Source organism: Protomyctophum parallelum (genome assembly GCF_964188405.1).
Source record: "Protomyctophum parallelum genome assembly, chromosome: 9".
NCBI lineage: Eukaryota > Metazoa > Chordata > Actinopteri > Myctophiformes > Myctophidae > Protomyctophum > Protomyctophum parallelum.
The window spans coordinates 13,146,642-13,172,276 of NC_139706.1; the positions used below are offsets into that span (position 1 = coordinate 13,146,642).

The 25,635-nt window shown below is 44.8% G+C and overlaps 1 protein-coding gene across 2 annotated transcripts in view; it reads right to left on the bottom strand.

The window, feature by feature from the left end:
• LOC310864245 (endothelin-converting enzyme 2-like) overlaps positions 1 to 25,635 on the bottom strand; it is a 49,119-nt gene that overhangs the window by 15,452 nt on the left and 8,032 nt on the right. For both annotated transcript variants that reach the window (XM_083772862.1, XM_083772861.1), the window contains exons 2-9: positions 14,188 to 14,274; positions 12,176 to 12,320; positions 11,147 to 11,362; positions 10,556 to 10,680; positions 5,685 to 5,831; positions 4,802 to 4,867; positions 3,022 to 3,210; positions 199 to 341 (exon numbers count right to left, since the gene is read on the bottom strand). In XM_083772862.1, coding sequence (XP_083628988.1) covers positions 199 to 341; positions 3,022 to 3,210; positions 4,802 to 4,867; positions 5,685 to 5,831; positions 10,556 to 10,680; positions 11,147 to 11,362; positions 12,176 to 12,320; positions 14,188 to 14,274 — 1,118 coding nt within the window. The remainder of the gene's footprint in view (positions 1 to 198; positions 342 to 3,021; positions 3,211 to 4,801; positions 4,868 to 5,684; positions 5,832 to 10,555; positions 10,681 to 11,146; positions 11,363 to 12,175; positions 12,321 to 14,187; positions 14,275 to 25,635) is intronic.

A 25,635-nucleotide genomic window follows, 5' to 3' on the forward strand; every position in this document is an offset into this window, starting at 1 on the left:
GAGAAAAAAGACAAATATATTATTTGTACAAACTAAAGTTGTGTATTTAGTTGTTTGTTTGTTTGTTTGTGTGTGTGTGTGTGTGTGTGTGTGTGTGTGTGTGTGTGTGTGTGTGTGTGTGTGTGTGTGTGTGTGTGTGTGTGTGTGTGTGTGTGTGTGTGTGTGTGTGTGTGTGTGTGCATGTGTGTGTGTATGAACCTGTGGTCAGTCTTGTTGATGAGCTCTGACAGCTGAACCAGGTACTCCTTGGCGTAAAGGACCAGAGGCTCTGATTCGTTGAGCTCCAGCGGAGAGAGAGACGCAGACAGGAAGTCCAGCCACTCTACTGCCGGACACAACGTCTGGAAATGTACACGTGCCATATCGACTATAATAAGTCATACACATTAAAATAATATGAACACATCTGGATATACAAACATAATATTAAATATAGCAATCATACTCTTTACAAAATAACTCATTACTGCATACTACAGCAATGCGCACAGACATGTAATATTATGCTGCCTATATTAATATGATTACATTAAATATAATGCTCTTACACGTAAAGATGATAGAGAAAGACAGGTAGTGCAGTGGTTCTCAACCTTTTTAGGCCGCAACCCCCCAAAAGAATCATAATGTGTACTGGGGGGGACGCCCCCATCCTGATAAGCACTTGGAATTGTATATGAGTTGAGGCATTCTATTTACTTTGACTCGGTTCCACGGATAAATAGTGTGAAAATAGCTGATGTACGTACATGCTCACAACACCTTGTGAGGCGTCGCGTGCAATTATTTGACAATTCGGGACCCCCCCCCCCCCCCCCCCCAGAGAGACCGAAGAGGGTGAGACGGAGAGACAGGTACAGGGTGAGATGGAGAGACAGGTACAGGGTGAGACGGAGAGACAGGTACATGGTGAGACAGAGAGACAGGTACATGGTGAGACAGAGAGACAGGTACAGGGTGAGACAGAGAGACAGGTACATGGTGAGACAGAGAGACAGGTACAGGGTGAGACAGAGAGACAGGTACAGGGTGAGACAGAGAGACAGGTACAGGGTGAGACAGAGAGACAGGTACAGGGTGAGACAGAGAGACAGGTACATGGTGAGACAGAGAGACAGGTACAGGGTGAGACAGAGAGACAGGTACATGGTGAGACAGAGAGACAGGTACATGGTGAGACAGAGAGACAGGTACAGGGTGAGACGGAGAGACAGGTACATGGTGAGACAGAGAGACAGGTACATGGTGAGACAGAGAGACAGGTACAGGGTGAGACAGAGAGACAGGTACATGGTGAGACAGAGAGACAGGTACATGGTGAGACAGAGAGACAGGTACATGGTGAGACAGAGAGACAGGTACAGGGTGAGACAGAGAGACAGGTACATGGTGAGACAGAGAGACAGGTACAGGGTGAGACAGAGAGACAGGTACAGGGTGAGACAGAGAGACAGGTACAGGGTGAGACCCAGAGACAGGTACATGGTGAGACAGAGAGACAGGTACATGGTGAGACAGAGAGACAGGTACATGGTGAGACAGAGAGACAGGTACATGGTGAGACAGAGAGACAGGTACATGGTGAGACAGAGAGACAGGTACATGGTGATACAGAGAGACAGGTACAGGGTGAGACCCAGAGACAGGTACATGGTGAGACAGAGAGACAGGTACAGGGTGAGACAGAGAGACAGGTACAGGGTGAGACAGAGAGACAGGTACATGGTGAGACAGAGAGACAGGTACATGGTGAGACAGAGAGACAGGTACAGGGTGAGACAGAGAGACAGGTACAGGGTGAGACAGAGAGACAGGTACATGGTGAGACAGAGAGACAGGTACAGGGTGAGACAGAGAGACAGGTACAGGGTGAGACAGAGAGACAGGTACATGGTGAGACAGAGAGACAGGTACATGGTGAGACAGAGAGACAGGTACAGGGTGAGACGGAGAGACAGGTACATGGTGAGACAGAGAGACAGGTACATGGTGAGACAGAGAGACAGGTACAGGGTGAGACAGAGAGACGGGTACAGGGTGAGACAGAGAGACAGGTACAGGGTGAGACAGAGAGACAGGTACATGGTGAGACAGAGAGACAGGTACAGGGTGAGACAGAGAGACAGGTACAGGGTGAGACAGAGAGACAGGTACATGGTGAGACAGAGAGACAGGTACATGGTGAGACAGAGAGACAGGTACATGGTGAGACAGAGAGACAGGTACATGGTGAGACCCAGAGACATGGTACAGGGTGAGACCCAGAGACATGGTACAGGGTGAGACAGAGAGACAGGTACAGGGTGAGACCCAGAGACAGGTACAGGGTGAGACCCAGAGACATGGTACAGGGTGAGACAGAGAGACAGGTACATGGTGAGACAGAGAGACAGGTACATGGTGAGACAGAGAGACAGGTACAGGGTGAGACCCAGAGACAGGTACAGGGTGAGACCCAGAGACATGGTACAGGGTGAGACAGAGAGACAGGTACAGGGTGAGACCCAGAGACAGGTACAGGGTGAGACAGAGAGACAGGTACAGGGTGAGACAGAGAGACAGGTACAGGGTGAGACCCAGAGACAGGTACAGGGTGAGACAGAGAGACAGGTACATGGTGAGACAGAGAGACAGGTACAGGGTGAGACCCAGAGACAGGTACATGGTGAGACAGAGAGACAGGTACAGGGTGAGACCCAGAGACAGGTACATGGTGAGACAGAGAGACAGGTACAGGGTGAGACCCAGAGACAGGTACATGGTGAGACAGAGAGACAGGTACAGGGTGAGACAGAGAGACAGGTACATGGTGAGACCCAGAGACAGGTACAGGGTGAGACAGAGAGACAGGTACATGGTGAGACAGAGAGACAGGTACAGGGTGAGACAGAGAGACAGGTACATGGTGAGACCCAGAGACAGGTACATGGTGAGACAGAGAGACAGGTACAGGGTGAGACCCAGAGACAGGTAGAGACAGAGACAGGTAGAGACAGAGACGGTACGGTTACTACGGTATACCTGCAGCTCAGAGACGGCCATCTTGTGGTAGATCTTCTCCTCGTCCCTCCGCTCCTCCTGAGGGACCTGGATGGAAGCCAGCTCCGTCTCGAACTCCAGGATCTGCTCCATCAGAGGCCGGGTGGCGTTCCTGTCTCCGCCCAGCAGCAGACCCAGCTCCACCATGTAGTCCAGGTACGCTGACAGCACCTACAACGGCAGCGTTGGAATCCTTATGTTGTTCACTTCATGTGTGGCAGAGGCCTTGCATAGATCTATCTATGAATGCCCTACCCCAGAACCTGAGGGACTCTTTTTAAATCACTGTTAAAAACCCACCTATTCACACAGGCTTTCCCCTAGATCTATTGTATTGTCTTCATTATGTAGAATTGTTGTATTGTATTGTTCATTTATTTCTTCTGTGTAATGCTGTAACACTTTATTTCTATTGTTTTATTCCAGTAAGTGCCTCTTAACTGATGTATTGCCTTTTTATATGCCACTGGAAAGCACTTTGTATAACTCTGTTTTAAAGTTCTCCAATGCATGGCTTTCCAAAATTCATGTCATGTGGCAGCCATGTCAATGGACTTTTAATCTTTCTTTAGAGCCCAATTATAAAGTCCCCGTCGCAGGCCAAGTCTATGGACTTTAATGTTTGTTTATGTTTAGGGTAGTTAGTTAAAACACGGAGCCTGCCAGAAACGCTAGTCTGGCAGCCCGCCAGACACCGTAGCCTACGTTTTCTAGGATGTATATTCTTTAATCCACGTTTTGATCGGATAGAATCGTTAGCGTCACAGTGTAAGTGGCCGCGGCCATTTTGAAGATGCGCTCGCATCCACTTGCACTCTATGTGCTGCTTTCAGTGGCCTGTATCTCCAAATCGGCGCAATGAATGTCGTTTCTGGTGAAAACAAGGTTTTTCAACAGCCGACAGCAGGCGCTGTGATACTCGCGGTCGGGTTTTTTCTGCACCGAGCGAGAGAACAACAACACACAGCATTACTGTATGTCATCGTAACACCCGGTTACGGATATTTGGCTCTTCAAAATAAGGGTTTGAAGCGGAAAACCGTGGCAATGCGCGATAAATATAGATTAATTAATCCTGGCGGTCGTTAAGATGTATATCTTTGTCAGTTTGTTTAGGTCAGTAAAAGATGACGTAAGACGTCATCTGGCTGATATAAATACATCTTGTATTTCATTTTACACAGACATGAGAACATCAACATGCCCCCAAAACTCTGTGTGTCCCTGACTTCCTACAAGTGTGATTTTTTTATGTTGCTGTGTAAATTACGGTCCTACTTTGTTGTACAAGAGAACTGTGCAAAAGTAGCAACACATAGCTATCTATAAGCCAACAATGCATTCGCTACTTTTGCCAAATCTTGAAAGTGAAAGTGGTGAAGACGGTTTTATACATATTTAATAGATGGAACAAGAGCTTGTGACTAAATAATAACTACCTTGGATTAATTATAACACAGGTTATTATTTCCTGAAAGGTAACGGTTTTGGACATACAGTACATGGTTTCCACCCAACAGCAATCCTATGTTATAAAATCAACATTATTCATCCATATTATTCAGTTGTTAGATTATTTGATCTAATGATTAGATTCTAATCAATATGTATTCTACTGCTGGTCACTGGGAGCTGACCAGTACACAGTGCACAGTCTTCTGCTGTTATCACTGGGCAGCATATTCATATTTTTTATTTAATTGACTATTAAAAAGTATTTTCCTAGTTTTACACAGGTGTCATACGTAATTGTCAGGCTGACCTTCTCATTGGCTGTCTTGTTGAGGTAGTAGTCCCTGGACGGTAGGAAAAGCCCTGATTGGTCCACCTAGCGGGAGAGAATCAGCCAATAGGAGAACAACAAATACAGCCCTTCTCAATATTTGGAATTGAGCAGAGTGAATGATGTCACTATATGGGCATTCTTTCATGCTTCATTCTTCACACATTACTAACTATAGGCCCTATGCCTAGGGTGTGGGTGCACCGCAAACTGGACATATATTACTATGAAAACGAAACACAGTCAAGTCAAGTCAAGTCAAAATCAGCCCTACATATACAGTATTATCATTATCAATAGAGGGTACAAGCATGCAGGTAAGTGAGTGTCAAATTGAGTGGTCCAATCAGATAGGACTTTTCTGTTTGGATGAATGGGCTGTCAAGGCCAGAAAGTATAGTGCATTCCTGCATAACTTCCCGGGTACGATGATGATGTCAAACGCATACCCTCTATACAAGTGTCATGTCCGTGTGACGTGCATCTCAGAGTAATCTAGTAAGAGAGTGGCGGCACAATAGCGTTGACTCCCACTGTAACAATGGAATGCGGAAGTGCTCATTCTATCTCAATGGGATAGTTCCAATGTTTGGAACTATAGCCCATAGGCACCCGCTTTGCGGCGAGATCAAAGTGTGCCGCCACTCTCTTACTAGTGTGTGTGTGTGTGTGTGTGTGTGTGTGTGTGTGTGTGTGTGTGTGTGTCAGCCACAGGCGTCAATTGTGTAAACAGCAGGGTCAAAGGTCCTACTCTAAACGAACAGACGGACACAGGGACACATACTGTACATTGGCTATTTGAAAACAGCTGATCTACAAGCTCACAACGTGAGTGTATGTTATAGAAGTAACAGCTCAATACCTGTATAATGTTACTGTTGGAGCTCTTGGGGTCGACACTGACTCCAACACTGAAGAAAGGCTGGCCTCTGTAAGGACCAGAGACCAGGCGTAAGACCTCCTGGAAGTTTTCCTTATCCCAGGAACCTGTTAGATTCCAGCCTCCAGTCTGACACAGAAACACACACAAGCACGCACGCACGCACGCACGCACGCACGCACACGCACACGCACGCACACACACACACACACACACACACACACACACACACACACACACACACACACACACACACACACACACACACACACACACACACACAAATGTATACTTGGCATGAGACGACTTGAATGGACTTCACTGAACTTCGGTATAAATGTTGGTGTTTATCTGCATGGTTTTGCCTCATCTGTTTCTCCCCACATCCAGCAGATGTCCCCATCCTTCATGAGCACCTGTCTGTCCAATGACCTTTTTAGGGGCCCATTCTGTGGTAGGTGGGAGGTGTGACTGACTGAGTGACTGTTGGTATTTTCAGGACCAGAGAAAGGCCGACTACCCACGGTGCAATGGACCAAATGGGTTTGTATTAGGATGAATATATCATCAGTGGGTGTGCTGCATGGATTCAATCAGGACCAATCAAGTGGCTGCTTTTCATGACCTTTAAGAGCTGTAGTGCTGAGCTCAGCACACTGGCATGCAGGTAATATACACACACTGTGTCATGAAAGAGGAACCCCTGAAAGGTAATTTCTCTCAAGAGCAAACTTCTCAAATATACAATGCACACACACACACACACACACACACACACACACACACACACACACACACACACACACACACACACACACACACACACACACACACACACACACACACACACACACACACACACACACACACACACACACACACACACACACACACACACTGAGAATTGGGAATGCTAACAGACCATCTGTTCCAGCCTCAACCATATTTGCTTGTACCTTTATGCTTATCTTCTTAGTTAAACACTGTTATTGTTACTCCTGCTAATCTGTCTCATCCTCCTGGCCAGACAGTACAAACAAGCCATTCACAGACACAGTATAGTCTCGCGTATATAGCCAGACAACTATTCCACAATCTCCGAATGCTATAGAGTCTCTGGAACTACACCTCCCGAAATCCGAGTAAGGAAGCTTTCCGTTCACGAAAATATATCTTTTACATTTTATTGTTGTATTTCCTTTTCTGCTAAGCAACAAGCTATATATAATGCTTAGATGATTTCTATTTATATTAGGGTAAATTTGGCACGACTGTGAAGACGAAACGGAAGTGGGGACGAGGAGGCTCCACTTCTGCTTTATATTTTACTCATGATAGAGCTTCCGTTGCTCCAGACTATGTATGACAGAAGCGTTTGGAAATTGTGAGAGGCAACAGTCTGGCAACACGAGACACAGAGACCTGTGATTATACCTCCTCCAGATCACTCTTACCACAGTAAGTCCTGTATTAGCCCAAACATTTAGACTCTCTTCTGACAAATCGGGAAAAAAAACTCTACGAGAGTCTAAATGTTTGGGCTAAGTCCTGTATCATCTACCTGAGTGGTTCCCAAACTTTTCTTTCTTGGAGAAAAAAACCCCCCAAAAGCTGAGACCTGCACCCAGCCCTGCACGCATGCACGCACAATCGCACATACAGTACAGAGCTTATATCGCTCTGTTATCTTCACAATAAAATATTTATAAAATGAGTATATGAATGAATGAGTTTTGACAATATTTGCCAAAATGACATGCCCCAAAACACAGTAAAGCAAGTTATGATTTTGTTGCAACATGTATTTTGGACTAGCTCCAAAGAGATATGGCCTCACACTCTCCCCTGTGATCTCTCCCCCCCAAGCGGGGCCCCGACACCAAGTTGGGAAACACTGACCTGGCCTAAACCAGTTACAGTACGTTGACGACGGAAATTAAGAGTTTGGCTAACTTAAAAGAATGCACGACGCACGACCGGGTACATCCCTGATAGACATTTTGTGAGTGCATGTGATCATTTTTGCTTATTCAGAATGTCTGGCCTGGGACCGGGTTTCATTTTTCAATGCTTCCCAGCATATGGCTTGTTCAAGGACGAGTTATAAGGTCAATTTTTTTTTTACTCCAAGTAATATACCCGGAAATATATTTTTCCAACTGTCTAATGTGATCTTCTAAATCCTCCAGTTTTCTGCAATAATTCTTTTCACAATTTTTTCAAAAATAGCAGACCTACAAGCTCGTAGCGCGCCACTAAATTATAACGTAATGTTTAAAACACCAAAAGGGGTTCCAGCCCAGAAAGGGTTAAAGGCATCAGCCATGAACGCGGTTTTTCGTAGCCATTATTCATCCTGCCCCGAGTGAGTAAAGACCTGTAGTCTCACATAGAGGAGCCCATAGCTGACCTCTAGTCTCCCTCCCTGCCAGTTCAGATCAACAACCAACCTTCAAATGCAGGGACTATACAGATTAAATTCATAGCTTTGGCTAACTCTGGCCCATTTACATTTACAGGAGAAAACTGACATGTTGATTAATGAGCTTTGTCCCTGTCAAATAAATAAATAAATAAATCATCATCGCGTAGGAGGTAGGAGGACACTGCGTCCTTAGGTCCCCTCCAGCAGAGACAACTGTTGGGCATCGAAGCTGGCATTCCGAAACAATGGAAGCACTGGTCGGAGGAGGGCGGAACATGCTTTTCCGACAAGTCTGAAGACAAGCGTGTCTTGCCTCGAAATGTCACTTGGTGGGTGATGGAATTGCAAAAGGAAGAGAGCTGTAGTGTAGGGTAGGGTTTGGTTTTAGACTGGCTCATGGACTATTCACATGACATCACCATGGTACATCGGTCAGAATATACAGACAAGGAGAGTTCCGTTTAAGCCTTTATTTCGCTTTGCACAGATTAGCATTTGATTGAGCAAGGGAGGTGGTGAGGCTTCAGTTATGGGTTTTATTCAGTGACGCATAACCAAGGCCTGAGGCTCCAGGACAGAGGTTGTTGTTGTTGCTGCTGCTGCTGACAAAGAATTACTGCATGGACAGGCACTCAGGCAGTATATATAGCTGGCAACTGATTGAGGTGTGAGTGAGAGCAGGTGAGATTACTGATTGAGAGGGACTGACAGCAGGAAGTGGGTGGATCCAATCCATGAGTAGGCCAGGGGGATCGAGGGTTGCTGTTGATAACTAGGATGACTCTTTTCTACAGCTGTAGAAAGTGTTGAGATCTTATGATTGTTTACAGGTCTACCTGTTGATAAGGTTGCTTTTCATTGATGTATTGATTTTCATTACTTAACGTCATCTTCAACTCTCATTTTGGTGTCTATAAAACAAATGCACAATTTATAACAAACTGATTTCGATTTAAAAAGAAAGAAAATTACAAATGTAATCGATTTGCTTCATATAATATTGGGGCGGCAGTGCATGGCTCAGGAGCGGAGGTAGAGCAGCTGTGGCTGACAGCCAAGCTACACCAGGCAATTTTGCGTGCGTGCGTATGCGTTTACTGTGCGCGTACAGTGCGTTTGGATAGGACCAATATATGTCAATGATACCAGCTACACCAGACGCACGGATACCGCGGGCCATCCTACGTGTGCTCTAGAAATAGGATCGGTTCTATTTTATTTACGTGGGTATGCCCCATACGCGCGTATCTATATACGTATGTATCTTCCCGGAAGGTCCCGGAAGGTCCCGCACAAATCTGCGGCGTGCCACAGATCTGGTGTAGCCAGGGCATTTTGCACGCATACTTTGTGCGCGCAGTGCGCTTACGTCAAACGCACACATGCCCGGTGTAGCTTGGCCGTTAGGAGTAAGACTGGCCACTTGGGAATGGGAAGGTTCCCGGTTCAACTCCCCCTGGGTTAGTGTCGAAGAGTCCGTGAGCAAGACACTGAACCCCTAAACTGAGCAGGTTGGTGCCTTGCATGGTTTCCTCCTAATGTGTGTGCGTGAATGGCCCTGGGTGAATGTATAGTGCACATTGTAAAGCACTTTGATAGGGGATTCACACTATGGTCCCGGGTGCGCACTCGGGACCACTTCAGCACTTGGCAGATGTTGTGGTAGTGTGAATGATGCGTACCGTTCCCGGGAGCGGATCGCCCAACCGTCCCCGGGACCACATGGGGGGAGGGTCTCTGGACCGTTGAAGTGTATTCAGATACGGATCGTTCCAATGTGAATGCATGCGTACCTAAAGAAGGAAGTGGACTGTTTTTTTTAAAGAACGTGACATAATCTCTAGTCTGATCTTATTCTGCGGACTACACGTGGCTCTTGGGCTTTGCTTGGCACAGTTTCCAAAGTAAAACAAAATAATAATAATGCTAAAGTAGAATCCATAGCAAACTAATACACTGGAGCACAGAACTGACTGACACAGTGAATAGCAGGCAGGCTGACAGTGAAGTAGTATAACGGCAAAAAGCCAAAGAGGCAATGCAAATCAGTGTGTCTGGATTTATTTGAGACAATGTCGCACAGTTGATGGTCAGTGTCCGTGCGCGCCAGCCATCAAGCACACCGTCATCAGGAGGATTAAAGTGTGTTATGCAAGTGTACCCGGGTGCGCTGTTGAATCTCGGGCAATGTGAATCATGGTCATCGGGGACCAGGCAACCGTATTCGGAAACGGTTCCAATGAAACGGATTCAGTCCGTCTCAGTGTGAATCCCCTATCAATAAATGCAATATATAATTGCCTTAACCTTTAGACACCACTGGTCACGCCTCAAGTCCTCAGGTTTGAAGATTGGTTCAAAATGCATGCAAAACACTGTAATGTTAGTAAGTGAGAGTTACAATACATTTATTTTTTACAGTACCGACCTTGGTGATGAGGTCAATGAGTGGCTGAGCTCCGAGCTCGGTGATTCGCTGCTCGTTGAGACATGACAGATAATATGACTGAGTCTTCTTCTCTGCATCACTGGTGGAGTTAAAGGTCCCATTCTCTGACACGAGGAACACAGGAAGACAGTTAATTACACAGACACCATATTGGCCACTGTAATTTGCTGCCATATTCTTCTTATTTATTGGTCCCCCTCATATGATGTCTGTACTTTTGTATCGTGTTCTGTCTGATTATGTGATGTGAATATGTGTATATATCGTATGTATGTTTTAGTGCACTGAAACAAATTCCAATCAACTCTGTTGACATGGCAATAAAGTCTTGAATCTTGAATCTATATTGGCAGGGGCAACTAGTTTGTTGTATTTAACTTTTCACATATTTGGGCAGAACACAGTTCTAATATTGCTACTCATAAAATTGTGCGAAATGTGGAATATTGTTGAAATATTGCAACACTAATCTTGTATGGGGGTCCCTGGCACAAAATCTTTTCAGGTGGGGGTCAACATCCAAATACAAATACATTTTGGAATGTCCTTTGACATAAACAACTGCATTACCCAGTATGTGTTTCAGCAAAGCTTGGTTCTGGTCCCAGATGGAGTTAAAGGTGGACCAGCGGGCTCGCCCGTCGGGCAGAGGGTTCTTCCGGACCCAGCCTCCGCACGAGAACTGGTAGAAGTCGTCACAGGGGTGGATGGAGCTGTCCATGGCCGCAACGATCTTGCTGGCCACCATCACACACGCCTCGGAAAGGCACAGGCCTCGTCCCGGCGCTGCAGGGCATCATGGGAGAAAAAAGGAGAATATTGTTTATCGTTTATTAAAAGGAGCATTCAGTGATTTGGAGAAAAATACCCCGGTCTGCCCCGGTAATAAGATGTACACGCTCTACAGTGGGGGGGGGAAGTGCAACAGACCAACAGCACGCGCACCAAGGCCCGCCCCGCTCGATCCTGATTGGAGGAAGACCCCCTCTATCCTGATTGGAAGAAGGCTTTCTCACCCACCACCAAAACCGAAACTAGGGTTTTTTTGAAAACTGGGAATAGGGAGGAACTAATTATTATTATGATATTTGAATTAAGTGAAATCACTGAATATACCTTTAAATGGATCCCCATTAGCTGACGCCGGGGTGACAGCAAATCTTCCTGGGGTCCATATAAAGACATGGAAATACATTCATGTCATTTGAATAGACTGGTTATTTATTCAGGGGTTCTTAACCTTTAACCTGGGGGTCGCCACATTATTTTGGAGGGGTCCCCAGTTTTTTTGTGCTGTAAGGGCCAGTGCCAGGGAGGTGTACGTCATACCTGTACTGTATGTAAGGGCCAGTGCCAGGGAGGTGTACGTCATACCTGTACTGTATGTAAGGGCCAGTGCCAGGGAGGTGTATATCATACCTGTACTGTATGTAAGGGCCAGTGCCAGGGAGGTGTATATCATACCTGTACTGTATGTAAGGGCCAGTGCCAGGCAGGTGTATATCATACCTGTACTGTATGTAAGGGCCAGTGCCAGGGAGGTGTACATCATACCTGTACTGTATGTAAGGGCCAGTGCCAGGGAGGTGTATATCATACCTGTACTGTATGTAAGGGCCAGTGCCAGGCAGGTGGCGAGCAGCGTGAGCAGACAGATGAGGAGCAGACCAGACAGCAGGACCTCCAGGGAGGTCCTCCTTCCCAGTGGGCCGAGCAGCTGGATGCCTCCTTTCCTGAACCCCAGCTACACACACACACACACACACACACACACACACACACAGAGAGAGAGAGAGAGAGAGAGAGAGAGAGAGGCATTTCATCTTCTGTCGGTTGACCTTAAAGCGGGTGTGTAAGTGATATGTTTTTGTGAAAGAAAGAAAATATGTTTATTTTTAGCTGGGGGTGGCATTAGCTGACAATAGCGGATCTACAAGCGTATATAGCTCACAACCATTACGTTAGCTATATTTCCGGAAAAGAGATTTGGTTTAGGGGAGAAAAGGAGCGTGCCAAGTACAGAGCTGACACCAGTCAAGGTTTACAGCTTACACAAAAAAGCTCTGATGTCATGTAATCATTGGTAGGAGTGTTCAAATTCTGTCCAATCGGGAGAGAGAACCCAAAAAGATAATTTATCAACTTTAATTTTTACAGTGTTCCAGTTCCAAAGTTGTCTGATCATATTTTTGTTTCATCACTTCCAATTTCACTTCTTTATCCTGTATGAGTTCATTCTCAATTGGTACTATATGACCTGAAAATATATTTTCTATTTATTAAATGGTTGGAGAGAGACGGAGACCATTACTACGGAACGCACGCTATCTACAAGTGTCCAGTGTCACATTGTCGCACGTGAATTCAATTCATTTGAGTGATTGAACAGGGTTTGAACATTTTTTTATGGGTTATCTCGTCGCCAATATTGTGACTAGAATATAAAGGTTACGCTCCTGGGATGACCACAGCCACACATGGCAAGAAATAGACAGTTATTCCCTGTCTCCCACATCATGAGTTTGGGACCTACACACAGGATAATTTATTTGAAATCAACCACACCCAAACAATTAACACAACACTGTTGGTTTAACTTTGACTTGGAATCCGTTTTAGCCTTTTAACCGTAGAGTGTTTATACAACGTGCACACTGTAGGGTTTACACACGGGGAATTGTCTGTTAAATTAATCATTTGTTTCTTTGTCTTCGAGTTACCATGGTATAGGGAGGTCCCTTCCTGTGTGTGGAACGAAAGGTGGGGACTCTTAAAATCCTGGAACCAGATCATAGGGTCAAACCGTGTGCTGCCATCTCATGGGGGTGATTTGGGTTTAATTTTAGTTTTGCTTTGTATTTAGTCGAAGTTGATATTATATTGTCCTCTTCTGTGTTATTTAGTTTGTCGTACGCCACTATAAAGATAGTACTACGAGCAATGAGCATGACACCACTGATTACAACCAAGGTGACATTTTGAGCGTCTTAGGTCAGTGGTTCTCAAAGTGGGATTTTTGAAGGATTTTGAAAATGTGTTGAAACTTTTTGCCTATAATACCGGTGCCGTGTCATTAGTCAGAAGGTTCATTGTTCCGAAATTACTATGCCTATCTCTAACCCTAACCTAAGCCACGGGAGCAAACCTAAACCTAACCGCAAGCACGGGAGCAGTGCATGTTCAGACTAACGGGACTTCGGATCTATGGGTAGTTCCCATAATACCTTGCCCAAAATAGCAACGCCAGGATGAACATGCTTAACCCATTCTGTACGAGAACCCCTTTTGGGGGTAAAAAAATAGCAGATCTACAAGCTCATAGCATGCCACCGAGTGGCACACTACGAGCTTGTAGGTCTGCTATTTTTGATGTGCGGCACAATTTTTTTAATATATATTCTTTCAGAATACATTTTATTTCGACGTGGGATGGGTTAACAAGAGCTTGTGACTTAGTACTGTAATAACAACATTTAATCTATTGGAACACAGTTTCTGAAAAATAACGGTTTTGGACATACAAGGTTTTCACCCGACTGCGACAATAGGATATCTTGCAACAGGAAAACGACGCGACATGATATGAGATAATTTAATATTAATAATTGTACCTCCACACTGTCGGGTGAAACATTTCCATCAGTCGGACCATCGGCGACATCGTCTTCCTCAAACGTTGCTCGTTTGTAATTGGACATCTGAAATACAAAAATAATAAAGATCATAACACTAGTATAGTACAACATTTTACAATCACTAATTTATAACTAAAAAAACATCGCATGGATGCACCTGGGACGTATCCTCAGTGATGTATCCTGAGGTCAACGGGGTTTCGGGTCTCTCAACATCATACCCCTCACTCAGGTGACCCAGCCGGGAGTGATCAAGTCCCGACTTACGTCCCAGTAGCTACCCTCAATCAGTCCCACTAGGGAAAAACCAGGGGCACACAATCAGTTGGAACTACTCCAGGTCTACTCTGCCAGGGCTGGGAGGTACGCTTCTGGCACATGGAGGGACAGCAAGGGCAGAATCCATTTGTACCGGCCGGCCCGTCGGCCGGTCCGTGGGTGGGTCAGCCGGCCAATGGGCCGGCCGGTGCGATAGGTCGGCCGGTCCGTGGATAGGTCGGCCGGTCCGTGGATAGGTCGGCCGGTCCGTGGGTGGGTCGGCCGGTCCGTGGATAGGTCGGCCGGTCCGTGTATAGGTCGGCCGACCGTCTTTGGGGGTCTTTGGGGGTCTCAAGGTTCGGGGACCCCCAGGGACCCCCAAATGGTAACTCTGTCATTCCTCTACCGTTTTGGACGGGGGTGGGCTCATTTTAATTGTGTGAATCGGGAAATAGCTTGGTTAAATGTCCATATCAAGTGATATCTGAAAAGTGTGTGTGAGAGAGAGCTATAGTAAGAAGAATATGCAGATCAATATAAATGGTTCTGTCTCCCTCCCATCAATAAAGATCTATCATGAAAATGTCAAGAGTTACCATGTGGGGTCCCCGAACCTCCTAAACCCCGATAATGCGCCCAGAGAGGCAACACGATTCCAACCAACCCCTGTCCAAAACGGTTGAGAATTGATAGTTACCATTTGGGGGTTCCTGGGGGTCCATGGGGGTCCCCGAACCTTGAGACCCCAAAGACGCCCCCAGGGGGGCGACACGATTCAAATGAGCCCACCCCCGTCCAAAACGGTAGAGGAATGACAGTTACCATTTGGGGGTCCCTGGAGGTCCTTGAGGTTTTTTTTTGTTTTTTTTTCGGCCGGCCGACCCACCCACGGACCGGCCGACCTATCCACGGACCGGCCGACCTATCCACGGACCGGCCGACCTATCCACGGACCGGCCAACCCACCCACGGACCGGCCGACCTATCCACGGACCGGCCGACCTATCCACGGACCGGCCGACCTATCCACGGACCGGCCGACCTATCCACGGACCGGCCGACCCACCCACGGACCGGCCGACCTATCCACGGACCGGCCGACCTATCCACGGACCGGCCGACCTATCCACGGACCGGCCGACCTATCCACGGACCGGCCGACCTATCCACGGACCGGCCGACCCATCGGACCGGCCGACGGGCTGGCCGGTACAAATGGATTCTGCCATCCCTCCCCTGAGAAAGCAGATGAGTTGGCTAAGAAGGCTTTAGAGAAAGGGGTGGTAGAAATGAAGGTTAGCATTAGTAAGGCAGAAGTTAAGTGTATCATTTGGGAGACAGTTAATCTAATGTTGTGGGAACAGTGGGATAGTGAGGTGAAAGGGAGACATTTATATAATGCTCAGAAGAGTGTCAAAGTTAAAAGAGTGCATAGGCAGTGGACAGAGAAGAGAAGAAGTAGTATTGACTAGACTAAGGTTAGGGCACAGTGGACTAAACAAAACACTGGAATTAATAGGGAAACATCAGTCTGGGTTATGTGAGGGAGTGTCAGGAACAGGAGACCGTTGTACATGTATTCTTATGAATTGTAGAGGGTATATGGGCCAGAGAGGGAGGCGATGAGGACTCAGATGAGGGACATAGGGGTGCAGGAAATAACATTAGAGAGGGTCTTTTAAGAATGGGGGAAAGAAGACATGTTAAAATTCTATTAGAGTTCTTAAGGGAAACAGGAGTGTTTGACAGGATATAGTATAGTTAAGTGTGTGTGTGTGTGTGTGTGTGTGTGTGTGTGTGTGTGTGTGTGTGTGTGTGTGTGTGTAGGTATGGGTTGGGGTCTCGGGAGAGGAATTTAATATAGAGGAAGAGGATTCATACGGTTGATCCAAGAGCTGGATCAACTGCCGTAAAATAAAAAGAAGAAGAAGAAGAAGAAGACCAGGAAACAGGTAACCGGAAGCAGGTAACAGAAATCTTTAGAGACACCCAATGTCATGTAACGTAATGTTATGATTGAGGCCGGCCGGTTGAGAGGAGCGTTCGTTACTAAATAAAGAAACCAGCGCTTCTTTCACCTGACAAATATCACTATGTGATCATTTCTTGTTTTGTAATAATCAAAATCTACAAAGTAAATATACATTTATGTTTTGTAATTGTACTGTAATACAAAGTAGCCTACAATATTTGTCTCTGAGATGTAATGGAGTAGAAGGATAAAGTATTGAAAATCGGATATACTTTAGTAAAGTAAAAGTCCCACAAAATTGTACTTAAGTACAGTACTTAAGTAAATGTAGGTGTAAATGTACTGTCATCTACGTAACTGCAAGCCATGTGGCCTCCACATCTCCTGCCTCCCTTATCACCACCTACGCATTGTGCCAGGAATGATTACGGTTTATGCCTAATAATAATAATAATAATACCTTAAAATATACGCCGTCTTGTTTGTATGTTAGTACACTGCCAACTTAGTTGCTGTGGAGATATTGGTAAAACTTATGCTTTTGAGTCTTTCAGATTTTTCACTATGGGTTATGAACACATTTAGCTGTATGATATTTTGGGGCATTTGTCCAATGGGTGCATATTTGTATTCTGTTGTGGGATACATTAGATATAACACCTTCCCTTGTCAGATAGGTTAACGAGTGTTCCCATTTGAATGACATTATTGTTAAAAACAGTAGTTAAAAGCTACTTAAAACAATACCAAACCTCTAAACAGGAAAACAGGAAACTGTATGCCCCCCTGTGGCACCCTTTAGTGGAAACGGGCCGAGGAAGCTCTAGATATTTTTGACCTTGTTGTAATATACCTTGTATTATATAAATTATGTTTCTTGCCGGGTTTGCCACACTAGATGTGGCAAATGATGTGCGTGCAGTATGTGACAAAGTCCTTGAATCAAATGATGTACGTACAGTATGTGACAAAGTCCTTGAATCAAATGATGGATGTGCAGTATGTGACAAAGTCCTTGAATCAAATGATGGATGTGCAGTAGGCCTATGTGACAAAGTCCTTGAATCTTGAATGGTGAAAGTTGAATAGCAACAAAGGTATCAGAATCGGAATACACTTTATTTTACATTGCTGGTCTTCTTAACCCAGGTGTAAAGAAGAGGATGACATTTGTTTTTGCATAAGCTCCATAATATCCAATTCTGTGTCTTGTTTCCCAGAAAAGGAGACGACAAAATGTCGGGGGGGGTGGGGGTTTAACCCATTCTGACCTGAGATCAGATTCACACGAGGTTTCCGCTGGACACACACTGGTCTGATTAAGCAGGGCCAGGGAGAAAACAATCAAACACCAGCGGATAGTACTGTACATGTACAGTACATACAGTACATGAGGTTAAGCATAAGGTGCCAAAGTGGTAACACATTGGTAGGTCCACATTGCGGCTTGTGCATGATTAGACATCAGGTGCAAAAAGGCATAAAGGGCATGGTAGAAAGGGTGTGTACTGTATGCCATGCATGTGTGAGTGTGTCCTCTCATGTCACTTAATGACTCACAGAGATGAGAGGTCTGCCACCGCTGTTGTCACTGCGTCATACATGAATATAACATGTTATTATATAACGGTGTTGTTGTGCTGAAGAAACACACACGAAATACAATACTGAGTACTCTATGTCAGGTGTTTTGATCCTGTATTGGGTCTTGTTTTTTTTCTTTTACTGTACTTTAGAATATTTACCTTAAAATCATATCTTAGTTATGTACTATCTATTGGTTTCATATACGTTGTTTGTATGTCTGGCCTCGTGGGGAAAAGATGGTGGGTGGATGGGGAGGATTGGAAAGGGAGGGAGGAAAATATAAAAACAAAGAGTTGTATTTTCTTTTCTTTCTGTGAAACTTGCACATGATGTTTATTTAAAAAAACAAATATCATTGGCTATCATTATTTGGCATTATTGCTCAATGCTCAATGAAGATGATGGATGTCAAAGACCCTGGTTCTCACTGTGAGGTTCAAGGACCCACAGGGTCCTTGTGAAATTGCAGGTCTGTAACTCAGGGAGTGTACAAAATGGAACCACAAGGAAAAGTTAAATTGACACTGGATTTTGTAGATTGCTGTGCCAGAGATAAGTCATATGATAAGTGGCTCTCAAAGTGTTGTGTCGGACAACTTGGACCCCCAGGCGTTCTTGAGGGGGGTTTAACCCTATATACATTTGCTATTTGCACACACAGTGGTGTAACACAGGCATAGCAGAGAACGGTTTACATTTAAATGGTAACCAGTTAACCAGATTGTCAAACACTGGTTTTAACTCTATCTGAAGATGTTTACATGTTAACAAAATTAATGGAAACATTGGAAGACAAATCTGTGAATCATGTTGAATGTGTTTCCCATGATTAACACCATAATCAGATTAAGACAATCAGAGTCAAGTGTTTTATTAACAATTTCAATGACGCGAGTATTGTCTTAATCTGGATCTGGCCCAATTAGTATTTATTGTGCATGTAAACAGACTGAACGAGGTTTCAGCTACATCTGATTTGGTCACTTTGGTGTGACTTGACTCAGCAAAACAAACCCTCAGGCCGAATGCTGAGTCACACTGACTAACTATAGGTTTGAATCCAGTGTAGGTCTCCGTTTGTCCGTCTCTGTTACATTACATAGACAGACAGACAAACAGAATGCCACGAGGAACCAGAACAAAACTTATTGTATGCGGAACCTGTACAGTGTACACAAGACATAACAATGAAAAAAACGTGACCTTGAACCTTGCTGAAAATAGCCGATCCATAAGCTCATAGATCAGCTATTTTCAGCAAATGATTTCCCCCAGAATACGGATGCTGGGGTTCCGTGGGTTAAGGACCTTGCTCTCAACTACACATCACAACGTAGCTTTTATCCCATTTAACCCATCTGTGTCAATTTATGTTTTTTTTTTTGCGCTGTGCGATTTATAAGCTCACAGCACATCACTTCGTGCCACGCTGCGAACTTGAACATCTTCTATATTTGATTTGAAAATGTTCTTGAAAGTGTTTTAACAAAATGTTTAGAAGGCAGTTGTAGAATGGGCCTTAGGTCTTAATAGGTTAAGACAGGTGCCCCTTAGCAGAGTGTAGAGCAGGGGTAGGCAACCTTAGGCACGGGTGCCAACATTGGCACAGCAGAGGGTGGTCACTGGCACAAGTGTGAGAGAGATGATTTTTCTTTTAAATTTAAATGTATATAAAAAGGTTTAAAGTTAAATTAAGTCCACTCACATCTGTATAAAAATTACATCCTGCACATAATTCTACATTCATTGAACTCTGACTGGGGAGACAGTGGTACAGATACAAATTTAGTCTAAAAATCATACATGCTGATGTGAAAGAAAAAAAATTAAAGAAGGAGAAAAATGTAAGGTTGCTATGTGTGTATGAACAATCAAAATGGGATGGAAATATATAATTTGAATGTGGTGTCATAATTAAACGTAATATGGCACGCTGACTATCAAGAAAATAAAGACACGGCACTTCATGTCGAAAAGGTTGCAGACCCCTGGTGTAGAGTATAGGAGAGTAGCGACACGCTTTGATCTCGCCGCAAAGCGGGTGCCTATGGGCTATAGTTCCAAACAATGCTCCTATGGCTGGAACTATCCCATTGAGATAGAATGAGCACCGTTGAGCATTGTTACAATGGGAGTCAACGCTAGTGTCGCCACTCTCTTGCTTACTCTGCCCCTTATAGGTCCCTCAGGTCCTCTCCTGGTTGTATACCAAACCAGGTCTGTTCCTCCTGGCTAATAAGACCCACAGAGAGGCATGCTTTTATGACCCCCAACTTGTTTAACAACTTCAACCCTTGCAACTGTACTTGTTATGCTTTTTTTTCTCAGTTTATAGTACGCACCATCTCTTAGCCTGAAAATAATTAAATCTACAAGCTACTGATCTGCTATTTTTGGCATGAACATTCCCTCCAGAATAAGGATGCTGCAGAGGTTGAAGATGTTAAGAGCTTACCAGAGCATGTGAGCGTGAAAAAAGAGTATAAATATATCTCTCTTTTTTGACAACACACCTTTTTAGCCTGGCCATTTATGTAGTGTCTTTATTTCATCTTGCTCAGTACTATTTCTTATTTAGTTATTTATTACTTCGTTTATTACTTATTTTTATGAGTTAGGCTATGTTTTGTTAATTCATTCATTTTTTACCCACTTTTCTATTGTTGCACTTGGAGTTGTTCAGTATCTGTATATGTATGTGATATAAATCAAGTTTGATTGACAGACGAACAGACAGACAAACAGACACAGATAGATAGACAGACAGAAGGATATATTGACCTGGAGGGACACGTTTCCCACGGTTTTAACATGGTGTGTGTGTGTGTGTGTGTGTGTGTGTGTGTGTGTGTGTGTGTGTGTGTGTGTGTGTGTGTGTGTGTGTGTGTGTGTGTGTGCGTGCGTGTTTGGGCGTTGCAGCAATTGTTTGAAGTCGTTTCCTCTCTGGTGTTTTTAATAGGAAGTGACATCACCGTCAGAGGAAAGCCTGGCATGACCTTCTGACCCAAAAGACACACACACACACACACGCTCGCGCGCACACACAGACGCTCACACACGAACACACTGTCCAGTCCACAGCAAAAGCAATACCCATAACCATTGCATGTCATCATGTGTGACAGTGCGAATGATGTCATTCATATTATCATATACTGTCACTTTGCACTCACACAGCTGAAACAGATAACGGAGTGTAATGCTGTCTTTCCCATGGTGTGTTTACTGCTGGGCGACATACTGTATAGGCCTTCAAATCAATGTCACCGATATTTAAAACTTTTGCTTCAATTACGATAAATGAACGACTGTTAAAAACTAAAGTTCACATACAGTACACAAAGGTATACTGTAATACTAGTAACTAGAGGGTTATTATGTGGGTAATCAGACTAATCGTCGACTATAAGGAATATTATAATTGTTCGTGTCAATTGTAGGTTTGATTAAACGACATATCCGTTGGTTATTATTGGTTCTTCTATTGGTTTTGATGTACTTTCAGTTAATTTCCCAGCCCTATAGTGCTGACACATGCGCTTCCTGTGAGAAAAGTCCAGGTGTGCCTTGTGCTTTTGTGATAACCTTCCTTAACTGTTCCAAACATGTTGGCGTTTTTTATGTTATAAAATAAATTAAAAATAAATGTATTTGGCCGCAGACCCCATCTCAACATATTTTGTTAAAAATGTTTGCTTTAAAGAATCTGTATATATTCAAAGATTTGCGGCAATTTTCACGATTTTTGAATAGTATAAAATAATGGTTGAAGTTGACGCAGTTGCTTTCGTGGTCTTAATGGGTTAAGCATGCATTCCCGTCTCCTACTCATCCTAGAAGCATCTTCAGCATACTTTTTAGACTTTTTTTTTAAATAATTATTATTATTTATCTCCTTTGAGCACCCATTTGGATTCCGTTTTTTTTTTTTTTTTTTTGCATATTTCTTTCCTTGACTATTCCTTGACGATTATCGTTCACGATATCCGACTATCCGATTAAAATGGAACAAATCCTTGCCGTTCTTTCTCTTGAGAAACACAACTAGTTTTTCACATTCCCCAACGTATTAACGCCGGGGGACACGTTCGCGAAAATATAGTGTAATGGGGGACGGGGGAGAAGGGTCATTTCATAATGGCAGCTGCAGAAGCACTGGGTGTGATGATAGCAACGCTAGGAAAACCAAAACAAAGAAAAATAAACTCTGGACACTTTGCTGGATGACCATGAAATGGAGAACAAAATACCGTGTCACAAAATATGTCCATCTTTCAAAGAGAACTCGAGGTAAGAAATGTTGATAATGTGTCTTATCATAGCCCTGATCATGGTCACCTGGTCATTGAATTTGTTGAAATTAAACATGTTTAATATTGACGACGTGTTGTCGTGGGCGTTGCAGAGGCCGAATATTTATCTTGTCGGGAGTTCATTATTTGGCCCGGCACAGGAATTGTGTTGGCGGGTGACGAATCAGGCTAAAATCAGGCTTAAAATTGCGTAGTGCGTACCAGAGCCATAGAATGTAGACAGAGTTGCGACATTGAGGGGGCAGAAAACAGCACGGTCACATGGTTCATGTAACTCGCACGAGCCCATAGACTCCAAACCGTACGGCATACAGTTATTTGTTAATGATAAATAACTGTATGCCTCCCCACTCATCACTAAAACAATAAACTCCTCCCTCTGGGTTTGTACCCACTCCCCTAAAACTTGCCTCCATTACACCTACTGTATTCTAAAAAAAACAACGGTCTCAAACCCAACTCCCCCAATAACTATACTGGCCCATTTCTGTGAAAAAGATATCTGGAACGAGTTGTTACAACCCAACTCACTGCATACCTGGAAAGAGGAAACAAACGACCTCTACGAACAATTTCAATCCGGCTTCCGCACTAAACACAAGAAAGCACAGAGACTGCCCTCCTCAGAGTCACAAATGACCTTCTGTTATCTTCTGACGCCGGCTCACTAAACATCCTCATCCTCCTTGACCTCAGTGCCGCCTTTGATACCATACACCACACTCCATAGACCATACTCATTTCACGCCTCAAATCCACCCTTGGAATCACAGACACTGCCCTCTCCTGATTCAAATCATACATCACTGACAGACATAATTTTATTTCCATTAACAACTGCCAATCACTCTCATCACCTGTCACCAGCGTCGTCCCCCCCCCCCCCAAGGCCTCCGCTTCCACTGTTATGCTGACGACACACAACTGTATATCTCCCCTCCACAACCATCACCGCCATCGCCCATTCCGGCCCTCACCTCCTGCCTGACTGACATCAAAACATGGATGCAAACGAACTTTCTAAAAGTCAACTGCAAAAAAAATCTGAAATACTCATGATTGGCCCTATGACTCCCTCACCCGCTCCACTCATGACTTCTCCCTCAATATTGATGGCTCCACTGTCACCCCCTCCACCCATAAGTCCGTAACCTCGGACCCCACCCTCTCCAAGCCTCATGCCTTCTTTAATTTCCGTAACATTGCCCGCCTTCGTCCAATTCCAACACACACTGCTGCAGAGACACCTCATCCATGCCTTTATCGCATCCAGACTCGACTACTGCAATAGCCTCCTGTACGGCATCACCACCAAGGTTCTCAGAAAACAACAGTTCAAAACTCTGCTCACCAGAACCCGATCCAGGGACCACATCACATTATTATTATTACCCTATTATTATTACTATTATTATTATTATTTATACATTTTCTTACCATGGCCACTCAGGGGCTCCGTAATTATTATTATTATGTTAAGAATATTTGATGACATGCAGGGGCAACTCTTCCAACACTTGTTTGATACCTGTCAGTTTAGTCATCTTCCTTTTGTCTATCTATCTATTTTAAAACATTGACTTTTCAGTCACACTGTGTGACTGAAAATCAATCTTAAAATATCACACCGGTGTGAAGTGAGGGGCGCTCTTTATCATCGTACATCATCATAATTTCATCACAATTTGCGTCCTCACTTTTGTCTTCAATGTTTGTGTTTACATAATGTTTGTGTTTACACAAACACTAAAAAATGGGCATTCATTTTCAATGGCATTTAATGTTTGTTTCTAATTGCTGCATTCCTTGCTTCAATGATTCAATGCACACGTGATCCAGTATATGTGGTATAGGGCTCAAGGGCTGACCCCAATTAATCAAATATTCAAAGTTTTGTTCAATGGCATGACATTTGAACATGAAATGTTTTATCAAAATAGCTGATCTACAAGCCCACAAGGCATTGCAGCTTGCATGACATGTTGAGAGCTTGCTTTTCGTTTTAACATCATATGTACAGTATATCAGTGGTGAAAACCCTTCAGGTTTTCTGGAAAACAACCAAAAGAAAAACAAACTCACAAGACAAACACCAAACCCACCCACCCAAACCCCCTAACCCAAACCCACCCACCCAGACCCTCTAACCCAAACCCACCCACCCAAACCCCCTAACCCAAACCCACCCACCCAAACCCTCTAACCCAAACCCACCCACCCAAACCCTCTAACCCAAACCCACCCACCCAAACCCTCTAACCCAAACCCACCCACCCAAACCCCCTAACCCAAACCCACCCACCCAAACCCCCTAACCCAAACCCACCCACCCAAACCCCCTAACCCAAACCCACCCACCCAAACCCCCTAACCCAAACCCACCCACCCAAACCCCCTAACCCAAACCCACCCACCCAAACCCTCTAACCCAAACCCACCCACCCAAACCCTCTAACCCAAACCCACCCACCCAAACCCCCTAACCCAAACCCACCCACCCAAACCCCCTAACCCAAACCCACCCACCCAAACCCCCTAACCCAAACCCACCCACCCAAACCCCCTAACCCAAACCCACCCACCCAAACCCTCTAACCCAAACCCACCCACCCAAACCCCCTAACCCAAACCCACCCACCCAAACCCCCTAACCCAAACCCACCCACCCAAACCCCCTAACCCAAACCCACCCACCCAAACCCTCTAACCCAAACCCACCCACCCAAACCCCCTAACCCAAACCCACCCACCCAAACCCCCTAACCCAAACCCACCCACCCAAACCCTCTAACCCAAACCCACCCACCCAAACCCCCTAACCCAAACCCACCCACCCAAACCCCCTAACCCAAACCCACCCACCCAAACCCCCTAACCCAAACCCACCCACCCAAACCCCCTAACCCAAACCCCCTAACCCAAACCCACCCACCCAAACCCCCTAACCCAAACCCACCCACCCAAACCCTCTAACCCAAACCCACCCACCCAAACCCCCTAACCCTGCTGCTCTCAAGCACGTGAGGGGCCACTTGGGGCACAGGAGACCGACCACCTATCCAACAAGGGCTGCCATATTTTCAGGAAGATATGATCTTTTTGTTTTTTTGCATACCGAATTCTCTATGCATGTGTATAGCACATTGCCCAGGTCTCTGTTGAAACACAGGGCTATATAGCTTCAGATTTCCATTGTTGCGAAATCAAACGTTTGGCCATGCATGCAGCAGTGTGCACAAGGAAATGGCTTGACCATCCAAATAATTAATAGAGGGATTAAATGTCACCGATCCA